Source organism: Elephantulus edwardii, unplaced genomic scaffold, assembly GCF_000299155.1.
Source record: "Elephantulus edwardii isolate Elephantulus edwardi_28Jun2011 unplaced genomic scaffold, EleEdw1.0 scaffold00032, whole genome shotgun sequence".
NCBI classification, from domain to species: domain Eukaryota; kingdom Metazoa; phylum Chordata; class Mammalia; order Macroscelidea; family Macroscelididae; genus Elephantulus; species Elephantulus edwardii.
The window spans coordinates 6,909,584-6,923,245 of NW_006399782.1; the positions used below are offsets into that span (position 1 = coordinate 6,909,584).

General features: G+C 43.1%; 1 protein-coding gene across 7 annotated transcripts in view; it reads left to right on the plus strand.

Annotated features, from left to right (window-relative positions):
- The window catches only part of MYLK (myosin light chain kinase), a 312,184-nt gene that overhangs the window by 234,176 nt on the left and 64,346 nt on the right, over positions 1-13,662 (plus strand). For all 7 annotated transcript variants that reach the window (XM_006884219.1, XM_006884221.1, XM_006884222.1 and 4 more), the window contains 3 exons: positions 7,572-7,622; positions 8,915-9,042; positions 12,171-12,324. In XM_006884219.1, coding sequence (XP_006884281.1) covers positions 7,572-7,622; positions 8,915-9,042; positions 12,171-12,324 — 333 coding nt within the window. The remainder of the gene's footprint in view (positions 1-7,571; positions 7,623-8,914; positions 9,043-12,170; positions 12,325-13,662) is intronic.

The following is a 13,662-nucleotide window of genomic DNA, read 5'->3' on the forward strand; positions in this document are numbered from 1 at the left end:
GATACCATTTGACCCAGCAATTTCACTACTGGGAATATACCCTGAAGAGACCATAGCTGACATCCAAGCAGATATATGCACACCCATGTTTATTGCAGCTTTGTTCACAATAGCAAGGATTTGGAAACAACCTAAGTGCCCATCAACAAATGAATGGCTACAGAAGCTGTGGTATATTCGCACAATGGAATACTATGCTGCATTGAAAAACAAGGAACTCATGCAATATTATTCAAAATGGTTGACTCTGGAGAACATTATGCTGAGTGAAATATCCCAGTCACAAAAGGACAAATATTACACGATGCCACTGTTGTAGAATGCGACTAACCTCGGGGTTGGGGAGAGACTAAGATGGGTTCAATAATGTATATTGCACTGAAACAGAGGAGGGAGAAAACTGTTTAAAAGAGATATGTGACTAGGTATTTCTGTCATCACAGGAGTCTAGAGCGATGGCTTCATGGTGGAGGGGACCTGGGGGAGGGTTTGTAAAACAATGAAAGAATCTTTTCTTTTAAAAAAAAATGGAGGCTAATTGTATCAGATCACAGAATAGGTGATTTTGTGATTAGGGCCACACAGTGTAATCAATGATAGCTATGTGAGAGTTGGAGTCCTAAGTAACACAAATCATTAATGAACTGAGTTGCTAACCAAAAGTTGGGAGGTTCAAGCCCACCCAGAGATGTCTTATAAGAATGATCTGGCAATAGACTATAGAAAAATCAGCCACTGAAACCCCAATAGACAATAGAGATTTGTGGAACACCTACTATTGTGCCCTTAGAGACGTTTGAAAGTTGGTACTGAACTCACCCTGGACATAACTTTTCAGTTAAACTAGAACTATCTATGAAATGAATGATAACACCTGTAAGGAATGTGCTTCTCAAAGCAATCAATTCTGTGAGACCAAAAGGGAAGCATTAAAAACAAAACAAAACAAAAAAAAACAACCCAAACAAAAAACCCACACACAAAGCAAACAACAAAGCTCAGGAAGCAGGAAGGGGCAGGGAGGACAGGTGAATGGGAACTGAGAACCCGGCAAGTGGGGGTGCTGTTACAATGAGGAGGTTACAACGAATGTCATGAAACAACACATGTATAAAATACTGACTGGAAAACATAATGCACTCTGGTAGCTTTCACCCAACCCCCAGGAAACTGTTGAAAAGGGGAGAAGGGAGAAAGCCTTGTGGAACACAACTCCGTTGTGACCATATGAAATCTCCATAAGTCGGAATGAGTCAATGCCAACTGACTCTGCGTCTTAAATGCTAGAAGCCAGGAAGCGTAGGTTCTGTCTAGCTCAGCTACATCTTGTTTATTTTCAATCCGTAAAATCACCTGATGTTTAACATCCATCAACTTCTTTTTTGTAAAGTTCCAACAATGGCAGGCTACCAGCCTGTCACTGATCTAAGAGCCAAATGGTGATGAGGTTGTAGCTTAGGCAGTTCTGTCAGAGAAACCGAGTTTTAGAGTCCTGTGGCTCTGCTTAGCCATGTAAGCCCACAACACAATTAATGGATCTCAGCAGATGGTCCTATAAAATATGTATAGAATAGGATACAGAGCATTGTTAACACTGAAAATTGTTTTAACAGATAGGAACAAAACCAATTTCAAATGCTAATCAATTCAAACATATAGGACAAACATAAGAACTTGGCTTTAGATCATGGTTGGCCGTAACACAGAAAGAAAGATGCCAATTTCGGTTCTATTTCTAATCAGATTCATTATGGGCCTCGGGGTGTAGTCCTCAAAATGCACTTTGGATTCATCTAGTTTAATGCTGGGCATCTTCTTCCTCATTAGTGACACCACCCAAACACTGTGCAAAGTCCTCTGTTCAGCCTCCCCTCTCCAGAAATGAGATTCTGGCTCCTGAAGAAACCCTTTCTTTTTTCTTTAAAGCCCTCTCTTTTCTCAAGTTCCTCCTATAATTTGCTGCAATGTCCTGAAGGATTATGGGGCAGGGACTTCATGGTTCAGCCAGTGCTCCGTCTCTCACTGTCTCTATTTTCAGGAACTGGTGTTTCTTGATTTTCTTCTCCCCTACCCTGAGCAAGGTTCTTCCTTTCCACAAAATCCCGACTTTGTGCTTTCAAACGTGTACTCTTCTCTCTCACTTGGGAAAAATGCTTAGCCTGACATTTCCTTTTATGGTACCCAGATACACCTTGTCCTTTTGCCTCCAGAATTCTTGGCTCTTTAGTTGACTCCTTACCTGTTTCCTCAAGGGTCTTTTGAGGAGTAACTTCTGACCCCCCTCTTCCACTGAGTCTTCCCTCTAAAATCTCACCCATCACTCAGTCCTGGTCATAACTGCCTTCCATTGCCCACTGGGTCTCTTCCCACAGCCCCTCTCCTTCATTTCAGCGCCTCACCATGGATATTACTCACAGAGCTTGCACTCATTTCTGACTGTGTTCTTTTCCTCCAGAGAACTGACCAGTCCTTATAGTTTCCACTATAATTCCATGTTTCTAAAATCTTTTCTTTCCAGTCCCTTCCAACCTCTCTCTGAAATTCCAATCCTGGGATTCTAGCCTACGTATACATTACATTCATCTACCAAATTCACATGATCAAACCAAGCGCCTCATCTTTGAATCCTAAATTCCGTGTTCTATCAATAAAATGTTCCCCACTTGTCAAAGCAAGAAATCTCAAAGCTATTTTTTTGGTATCCCCTTCTTCACCTTCTCAATCCTTTTGACTTTTCCTCTGTCTCTCATTTGTGCCTTCCTTTCTACTGCCTTTTCCATGAAAGTGCCTTCTAAAAGTATATTAATAGCCTATTCCAAAAGAATTGGGGAGACTAGGCTCCTCTAGTACAGATTTACATCCTTAGAAGCCTGAAGGATCACTGTCAGTCAGAACTAACTTGAAGGCAGTATGGTTTAGAGATGTAGATGTCCTCCAGCCCAGCCTGACTGCTGTTTCTCTGGAAACTCCCTGTTACATTAGGACAATCTTGACTCTCTAACCTGACATTCTAGACCACTGGAGCCCAATAGACGCTTATTCAATGACAGCATTTTCTATCTGCACTGCCTGCGATGGTAGCCACTAACCACACATGGTTATTCAGCACTTAAGATCTAAGGAATTTATTTAAGGAGGTCTTTATATTCAGATAATCACACTTTATTTATTCCACGGCTCTTTAGTGTCAGTCCTGCACTCCAGGCTCCTCATGTCCTCTAGACCCCACCCTGATTCTCAGCTCTGGGCAGCTGCTTCCTCCTGGCCTCTGGGGTCCTTCTTTCTCCATTCCAGTCCAGGGCTGTTCCTGTCTATCCCATTTCCCACCACTTAGCCTTTTCTAACCCTCTCCTCAACCCATAGTGTTCTCTCTTGCTGCCTCATTTGAACAGAGATAGTGTGTTGACTAGATAATGCATTAAAAAAAATCAGCAACAAACTTTAAGGTGGTTTGGTGTAGTTTTTCCCCATTTCATTTTCTCTTTACTGTTAAATTGTGGTGGTGGTGGTGTTGTTAAGTGCTGTCAGTTTGATTGTAACTCCTAGCGACCCTGTGAACAACAGATCTAAAGCCTGTCCTGTCCTGTGCCGTCTTCACCATCTCTTGACACACTTGAACCACCAAAATAGTACAGATGATTCTGTATATTCTTCACATAGGTTTTCCAAATAGTAACATTTTACCAGGTTTGTTTTGTCTTGTATTTTTTTTCTCTTTATCCTTTCTTCTCTTCCTTTCTGTATTTTTTCCCTCTGTTCCTAATTCTCCTGACTCTTCCCTCCATGCATAAACACACCCATACATGCACACAGAGAGATAATAGATAGATATAGATCTCTCCTTTTTATTGTGCTAAATATGTATGACAAACATGTGTTTTGTTATGAGCAGTTGAAAAGAAATTGCAGTCATGATAACCTAAATATTTCAGTGCATACTCCCATTTTAAAAAGAGCAATCCCTTATAAAACCAGTTTGATGACCAAAAGGAGGAAATGAATATTGATACAATACCATCATCTATAGATAGGAGTTCTGGTGGTCTAGTGGTAAGAAGCTGTGCTACACTCTCTAAGGCTCGTGGTTCGAATCCACCAACTGCCCCATGGGAGAAGAATGGACAATCTCCTCCTGTGCAATTTACTGCCTCCAAAAACCTACTGGAGGGTCAGCTGGTGGTTGGTTCTGACTCAATGGCCCACAACACTAACAACAATCTAAAGTTAGACCTTATTCAGACTTTGCTAGTTGCCCCATAAATATCTTTTATGGCAAAAGGAAAAAGAGATTTTCTGCTAAGCTTCACACCTTGACTTGTAAACTCATGAGGACCAGCTCTGAATTTGTACATTTGTGTCATCTTCTCCTCAATTCTCAGTTTAGTATTATATGCTGACATTTTCTTAGTAATAGGCCCTCAATAAATTTTTGTGAGCTGGCTAGACGGATCAGTAATGATAAAGTGAACTTAGTATAAATAAGCCTCACTCTGGATTTACGTACATGACTAATCTGTCAGCTCTGTAATCTCAGAATGCTGCTGTCAGGGACACCCCACTTTTAACATTCCTTTTGGGGCCTACTAGTTGATAGCAGTGCCTTTTCTATTTTATACATATACAAAGTTCTTCCAAAAGTGTTATAACTATATAACTTACGTGTAGTCACAGAGCAGCTCCATGTCTAAGCCAAGCATGGTGCTGCTTCTCTATAGTCTGCAGGGATGAAGAGCAGCAGCTGAGTAATTGAGTTCATACGAAACCAACACATTCAGCAGCAAATAGTCAGTGCATATCCATAAGAGTGCCAGCCTCACTGGATATACAGCATTAAACAAAATAAAGTGCCTGCCATCAAAAACTTACATTTTATTGGTGGCAAGGGGCTCACAGTAAATAAGTAAGTAAATATAGTTTGTCATGTGGTGATAAATGCCATGGGAAAGAAACAGTGAAGTAGGACAAGGATGATAGGGAGTGTGGGCGTGGAGAGTGGCTATTTTATATAAGGACACGAGGGGAAGTATCATTGACTAAGTGACATTTTTTTCCCTATTTTTTTATATTAAGATATAATTAGCATACAGTAAAATTGATACACTTTTCTGTAAGTTTTTGCAAACATATACAATCGAGTAGTTGATCAAATAAAAATATATTTTTGTCCTATCAAAATACCTCCCCACGCCCCCTGATAGTCACCCTCATCCCCTACTCCAAGTATGTTGTTGTTGTTGTTGTTTTGTTGTTGTTAGGTGCCGTAGAGTCATAGACGACTCATAGCAACTCTATGAACGAAAGGCCTGAGCCCTGTTCATAGAGTTTCCAGAGGCAAGCTATTTCGGAAGTGGATGCCACTCCTGCTTCCAAGCTTGTTTTAATTGGAAAGCTCCAGCAAACACTGTCCGCCATGAGTAACCATTATCACATTTGTTACATCAGTGTCACAGTGTTCAGCATCACAGCAATCACAAGTTACCTCTGTACAGCAAATGGACCAATGCTATACCACCTAGAAGAATGTTTGACAAAAAGCAATTTAGACCAGGCCTGAGGGCCGCAGATTAAATCCACCCACCTTGGGCTTGGTAGCATAACTTTCTGTCCACAAAGCCAATGTAGCTCTCACGTTATTGTTGTTGTTGTTGTTAGGTGCCGTCGAGTTGTAGACGACTCATAGCGACCCTATGAACGAAACTGTTCATAGGGTCTCCAGAGGCAAGCCATTTCTGAAGTGGAGGCCGCTCCTGCTGCCAAGCTTGTTTTAATCAGGAAGCTGCACACAACTCCAAATAGAACAACCACTAATATGTTCTTGGCCCTTTCCTATCATGTCATGTAGATGGAATTACATGGTATGGAGCCTTTTAAGTCTAGCATCTGTTGGTATGATGTATTTACAGTTCATCCTCATTGCATATATCACTTATTTGATCCTTCTCGCACAGTAGGATTCCACTCTGTGCATGTGCTGCAGTTCACCCATCCATCCATTTACTAGCTGAGAGCCATTTGAGTGACTTCCTGTTTGGGACAATTCATTACAAATGAAGCCACTATAAATATTGGTGTGTAGGTATATGTGTATGTGTGTTTTCACATGTTTTATTCCCCCTTGGCAACATAGGTTATATGACTTTTGAGTGAAATCCTGAAAGAAGTGAGAAAACAAACCATAGAGTTCACTGAGGCTGTTTTTCATGGCCACCAAATTGTTGTTCAAATAGGTTTGGGCTGAAAAACTAGGCTTTTGAGTCATTTTTTGTTGTTTGAGTTATTTAGAAAAAGTGGGGTCAAGAGAGAAAAGAGACTGCTGGTTGGATGGTTCATTCAGTCATTTCCCCACAAGAAGCAGAAGAAAATGAAAGCAGACGGTTCACCATCTGTGATCCAAAGAAAGTAAAGACTCTTGGCCCCAAAATGGCTAATTTTAGTCCGTTTATCTGACATAATTTCCTTTCTGTGTCTCTGGAAAGTTAGTGTGAGAGTTTGAGGATTATATCATTCAGGGCTTAAGCAGAGGGGGATGTGTGTGTGTGTGTGTGTGTGTGTGTGTGTTAAGATTGCCACTCCTTCTCCAGCGGATCATCTGGTGGATTCGAAGTGCACATCTTAGGGATTGCAATGCAGTTTCTTGCCACAGGGCCACCAAAGCTCCCTGGGCTTAAGCATTTTTTATTTTTATTTTAAATTGATTTTAATGACAGTCTACAGAGACTTTGGATTGCCATTCATTCATTGTTGCACTTTTCTCCCTGCCCACCTCTCCCACCCCCCATTCGCTTTTCTTTTTGAAAAATAAAAGAAAAGATTCTTTCATTGTTATTCAATCCCTCCCCCCAAGTCCACTCCACTATGCTACCTTTGTTCTGGACTCCTGTCATAACAATAATATCTAATCATATATCCCTTTTAAACAGTCCTCTTCCTCATCTGTTTAATGCGGTGTACATTATCTATCACATCTTTTTCAGTCTCCCCCAACCCCTATGTCAGTCATGTTTTATAACAGTGGCATTAAACTATATTTGTCTTTCTGTGACTGAGATATTTCACTCAACATAATGTCCTCCAGGGTCACCCATTTTGTGTACTATTTCATGAGTTCCTTGTTTTTCAATGCAGCATAGTATTCCATTGTGTGAATATACCACAGCTTCTCTATCCATTCATTTGTTATGGGGCACTTGGATTGTTTCCAACTCTTTGCTATTGTGAACAAAGCTGAAATAAACATAGGTGTGCATGTATCTGTTTGGGTCGCAGTTATCGTTTCTTTAGGGTATATTCCCAGTAGTGGAATTGCTGGGTCAAATGGTATTTTTGGGCTTAAGCCTTTTTCAAAGTTTTTCTCTTACTGGAGGTTCTAGGAACCTCTCCAGATGTCCCCTTGAGAAGTAATATTTGGTTGTGAAGTTGTCTACTAGAGAAAGCAACAAGATCTCTAGAAAAATATTAGAACGAGGGTTTTCCCTGGATAAGATGGTATATTTCTAGGATTTAACAGCTTTGTGGTGGAAAAAACTCAAACAAAACTAACAGAATATACCTTTTGGATTTCTTTGTTTCAGGTGATGCTACTGTGAAAAAGAAACCTACCCCCAAGACGCCTCCAAAAGCAGGTAATTAGTCACAGCAGCATTTAGAGACAAAAGAGGGATTTTTTTTTCCCTTTACCATGCTAGATCTGCCTCCTGGACATGTGATCCCAGTGGGCTGTCACGTTATCTCTAACTCAAGCTCTGTGTTACTTAGGCCAGATCTGCCGGCCTCCTCATGAGCCTCTACACAACCTCATCCTTCAACCTCTTCGATGACGTCCCTTTTCCCTGTGTTTTTCTCCCCGTGTGGAGAGCACCCCCCCAGGACCAGTTACTTTCTCATCCCTTCTCCAACATTCTACTCAATCCCCCGCCCTCCACTCTGCACCTAATGTGCATGACTATCTCTGTGCTGGTTGAGCGCTCTGTTCCTTATGCCCCTCAGTGGTGTAAGCAGTTCATTCACTCAGCTGTGAACTAAGAAGACAGAGGTTGGGTCCACCCAGAAGCAGCCTGGAAGGAATCAACCATTGAAAACCCATGGAGCACAGCTCTACACTGACACCCATGGGGGTCTCCATGGATCAAAATAGGCTCATTGACAGTAACTTTGCTTTGTTTGTCCTATGGGATCCTTGTTTTCCATTGGAAGAATGTGAGGAGGTGAATTCTGTTGAATCCTTTTTTTTTTTTAATGGAAGAGCCAATGTGTATTAGAGCATCAATTCAAATATTTAGAAAGCACAGTAATCCAGGACTCAGTGTTCAGTTACAGATAAGTGAGGTAAGGATCTGGAATTAGGGAAACAGTTTTCTTCACGATCAAACATACAAAAAAATATGATCAGTGAATTCATATGGGGAAAGAAATGAGATGATCCTGCTAATTAGTCCTTGAAGTGACTTCAAGGATGATAATCTATAATTCAAGAGATATCTGAGTTATGTACTGAAAAATTCTTAGCCGTAAGTAAACATCTTGGGAGAATGGCTCATTGACAATTTTAAGGTGCCACTAGGTTCTATTGAATCTCTTAGCCAGGGTCGCATGAGGTTAGCAAACAAGGCTCAGCTTAATTAGTGAAGGTGTAAGGATGCAGACTGAATAATTAAGACACAAATGCCAGAACCAGCAATAAATGGAGAATGATGCCATGTAAATGGTGTGGTCGTTTTGAAGGGAAATGGAATAAAAAAGTGAATGAACCCAGCAGGCTTGTCAGCTCCAATGATCGGGAGCTGCCCTCATCTTATCCTGAAGCGTCCAGACGTCGAGAGAGGCGCCAGAGGGACCGGCGTGGACACTGGTGTCCAGTGAGCAGAACGCCGGAGCCTCCCACCTCTCCCTCACTTCCTCACTTATTCTCTCTCAGCCATGCCGCCTCAGATCACCCAGTTCCCAGAGGACCAAAAGGTGCGCGCTGGAGAGTCTGTGGAGCTGTTTGGCAAAGTGACAGGCACCCAGCCCATCACCTGTACCTGGATGAAGTTCCGGAAGAAGGTGAGTAACAGAAGGGGTGACCTGAGAACAGCCCGCACAGCCCTCAGCCAAGACAGCAGGGAAGGGCTGTGCTGGAGGGGGCTCAGCTTGAGTCATTCTCCTTAGAAATGAGAGAAACCCCTCACTCTCCTGTCATCCCCCCACCGACTCTGATTTCTTGATAACATTTTCCTCAAAATCTGCAAATTGTCCCTGCTTTGTAGACAATTGATATAACAGAAAGAAATATGATGGAGAAATCATTCAGGGTTCCCCTCTGATTTTGATTTCTCACTCTAGAATTCTACTCAGTGTCAGGAAAATCAAACCAAGTTCCCTGAGATGGTCTGTCATACTTTTTTTCTTTCATAGCTTTCTTTGATTCTCTTTCAGCCTGACAAATGACACGTACCACACACTAAGAGAATAAAAGTGAATCTGAGTATTTAAATAGATAAATTGTCAAATTGATTTTTGGAATATTGGTCCAGAAATCTACCTTGTTGTTGTTGTTTTTATGTGCCGTCGAGTCACCTGAGACTCATAGCGACCCTATGTACAACAGCCCTAAACTCTGCTCTGTCCTGTGCCAATCGCACTGCCTCTGACACTCCCATCTCGATTATCCCAGTCACTGAATCAATCCACCTCATAGAGGGTCTTCCCCTCCTGCGCTGTCCCTCCACCCTCCCAAGCATGATGTCCCTCTCCAAGGACCGGTCTCTCCTCACAACATGTCCAAAGTATCCAGGCCTTTGTGTTGCCCATTAACTTTTGGAAACTAGTGAATGTGGTGTCAAAAAAGGTGTAAATTAAACTCTTTGCAGCCACTTTCTGCCCCTAAATTTGGTTTCATTGGTGTAGGAGCTGCATAAGTTTACAGTTTATGGGAAAAAAAAAAAACCCAACATGTCCAAAGTATGTTAGATGGAGCCTCAGAATCCTTGCCTCCAAGGAGCCATCCGGTTTAACCCTTTCCAGGACGAGTCTGTTTGTTTTCCTAGCAGTCCATGGTATCCTCAATACTCTTCTCCAGCACCACAGCTCAAAGAAATCTACCTACCATTTATAATATATTTCTGAATCTTTGGATTGCCAAGCAATCAGGTTTTAAAGTCATTTGGGGAACATGGCTATTCTATAGAGCACTTATTGGAAGCGTGGTCCTGGGATGGTGGGGCTGACATTGGACCAGGCACTCCAGGTGTGAAGATCACTTCTACGCCCTCTGTTGCTGTTTTCAACCCATTCAAACTGTCCTCAGACCTAGAGGTGGGTGGGTAGTACCAGGAAGGGATAGAGATTTATTTTCAAATCCAGTCATGGATTCTGAGCTACTGAGCTCTGGTGGCCTAGTGACAAGAAGCTGTGCTGCGATCCTGAAGACGCAGTGTTCGAGGCCATTAGCTGCTCCACAGAAGAAGGATGGGCAATCTTCTCCCATACGATTAACTACCTCTGAAAACCCTCCAAGGTGTCAGCTATGGATTGGTTCTGACTCTGCGGTACAACAAAAACAAAAAAGTTATCTGAAATAAGGTGGAATCCTTTTCCCAAGACATTTGACAAAATCCTTGCTCTGCCTAGTGTTCTTATAGAAATGGTCAGGCTGTATACCATCCAGCATGGTTGCCACTAGCCACGCATGGCTGTTGAGCACTTGAAATGTGGCTAGTGCATCTGAGGAACTAAATTTGTCATTTTATGTAATCAAAAATTCCATAAATGCTTTGTTAAGATTGAACTCACATACCATAAAATTCACCCTCCTAAAGTACATAAAGCAGGGGTTTGGGGTACAGCCACAAAGTTTATAACTATTAGTTACTCACTCATTGTCATCGAGAGGGAACAGACCAACAAAGCTGAGCCTCTAGTGGACTTTCAGAGATTGCAAGTCTTACAGGTGGTTTACCAGGAAGGAGTTGCACTGTCAGCCCAAAGGCACACGGTTAAAGCCTCCCAGCCGCTCCATACGAGAAAGGTGGGCAGTCTCCTCCACGTGGCTTACTGCCTCTGAAAAGCCACAGGAGGGTCAGCTAAGGGTCAGTTCAGACTCAATGGTACATAACAATGACAAATCACACAGGAGGAGATTACCCATCTTCTGAAGAGTAGATTCAAACTGCCCTCATTTGGATTGGCAACACAACTCTCTACCTAGCTTTATCTAATTCCAAGACTGTATCATCACCCCCAAAAGAAATCTCATACCCACTAGCAGTCATTCCTCAAATTCCCCTTTCCCCAACCCTGACAATGAATCACTAATTAATTTTCTGTCTCCATAGATTTATCTGTCTTGATGGTTCAAGCGCTAGAACTGTATAATGTCTGGCCTTTGTAATTGGACTTCTTTCGTTTAGCATCATGTTTTCAAGGTTTATCAATCGGCCAATACTTTATTTTTTTTTAATAGCCACATAATATTTCAGTGCCTGAATCTACCACAATGTGTTTATACAGTCATCAGATGATGAACACTTGAGTTATTTTCACCTGTTTAATTAAAACTGAAAGAATCACAATGGCTAGTGGCTAGACATACTTTGAGCATGTTGCTAAGAAGGGTTATTCCTTGGAAAAGGACATCAAGCTTGGAAAGGTGGAGAGGATCAGTGAAAGAGAGGAAGATTCTCAATGAGATGGATTGGCAGAGTGACTGCAACAGTGGACTCAGATGTGTGTTGCAGATGATGAGACTGGCACAGGATAGGTCAGGAGTCAGATCTACTCTTAGTAGGGTCTCTGTGAGCCGAACTTGACTCAAAGGTCCCTAACAATAGCAGTGGCTAGAATATTGGGCAGCGCAGACGAGATGGGGAAACACTTGGATAGATTCTCTAGGTGCCATTGCCTGAACGTGATTTCTTGTAGGCGCATCTTAGAACACTGGAGGGAGACTGAGACACTTTTGACGTCTGGGAGGAGTAAGCGCTGACTTGGTTCATCTACCCTAACCCAGCTGAGACCCTCACTGCCTGCCCAGATCTGGAACCCCTTAGGCAGACTGGACTCTGGGCACCAGAGAGGAGGGACTTGGAAGACCGATAAGACCGAGCCCCATACAGCTCGTCCAGCTGTATCCCCTGTGACACGGGGAGGAGCCTATTCCTTTCCTGACCCAAGTCTCCAATATTTGTACCCAGATCCAGGAGAGCGAGCAAATCAAGGTGGAGAACAGTGAGAGCGGCAGCAAGCTCACCATCCTGGCCGCTCGCCAGGAGCACTGTGGTTGCTACACCCTGCTGGTGGAGAACAAGCTGGGCAGCAGGCAGGCCCAGGTCAACCTCACGGTGGTGGGTGAGTCCAAGGTGGTGGGTGAGTCCAAGGTGGTGGGTGAGTCCGCGGTGGTGGTCTAGTCTGCGGCGGCACGGCACGGAGGCCGGCTTCGGGGAAGGCAGCAAGCCCCAGGCAGGATGCCTGTACCCGAGCAGCTCAGTCCTGGAGTCCGTCTCTGTCAGAACCTCATCCTCTCTGTCTGCAGACTCCTGTGCTCTCAGCTTTCCCTCTCCCTCATTCTGGCTTCCAATGTCCTGTCCTTCATTCTCATCTGACGTTCCCAATCCTAGGCCCACACCTCCAGCTTTTCTTGTGCCTAGGATCCCATCCAGGCTTTTGTTTCTTTCTGTCTGTTGGAGACATGAGCGCCTGTTCTTCAGGCCTGCCTGGCCTCCACCTTCAGTTCCCTCTTCCTGATGCCCACTGCCACCCACACTGTCACGATCCCCTTGCAAAACCTCACACAGAAGCAGTGCTGCCTTTCAACTTCACTGCTCCTGTTCCTGATTTTTGGACACTGTGGCACACAGACTCATTGCTGGGCTGTGGTGACCTCCAGGCTCAACCGAAGCCTCTCTAATGGTTAGATGTCTTCTTCCTTGTCCTTGATCAGATAAGTGTCCTCATCCAATCTCAGTAATAGCTGTTTCTCAACTTCCCCTGACCTGCAGGCCATGACTTCTAGCTTCTCTGAGAGGTGTGGACGAACCAGTGCACAGTGTTCCAAAAGCGGTAGGAATTCTCTGCCTGGAAAATGAGGCTGTAGGCAAGAATTCGCTAAGTGTGCCCCACACAGCCTGAAGGATCCAACCCCGACTTCTTCCAGGCTCTGCATGTGGCCCACTGGTCTCCAGCCTGTACTATTTTTCTTTTTATTTTCTGATTTTAAAAACAAACAAAAAATTATTGTGATTTAAATGAAAGTTTACAGAAAAGTTGGGTTTTCATTCATTCATTGTTGCACATTTTCCTCCATCCCCTCCCTGCCCCTGTATTCTTCAACCACCTTTCTTTTTTTTTTATTTTTTATTTTATTAGTTTTAATGAACATTTACAGAAATTTGGGGTTTTCATTCATTCATTGTTGCACTGTTTTCTCTACGCTCCTCCCCAGTTCATCATTCTTTTTTTCCCCCCCTTGAAAGTCTGTTTTAATTGTCCCATTGCCACAGTGCTTGTCAAAAGCCAGTTCTGATTAATCTCCTTTGTCAGTGTGTCCTTTGCCATTCCCTATTACTCCTCCCTGAGGGAGACTTTACCCTGATTCATAAGGAAAAGGGGATGGCATATTCTCTTAGCTACTTCCTGCTGAAAAGGGACGCTGTAGGTTTCAGGGTGAAGATCTTCTCTCACTACTCT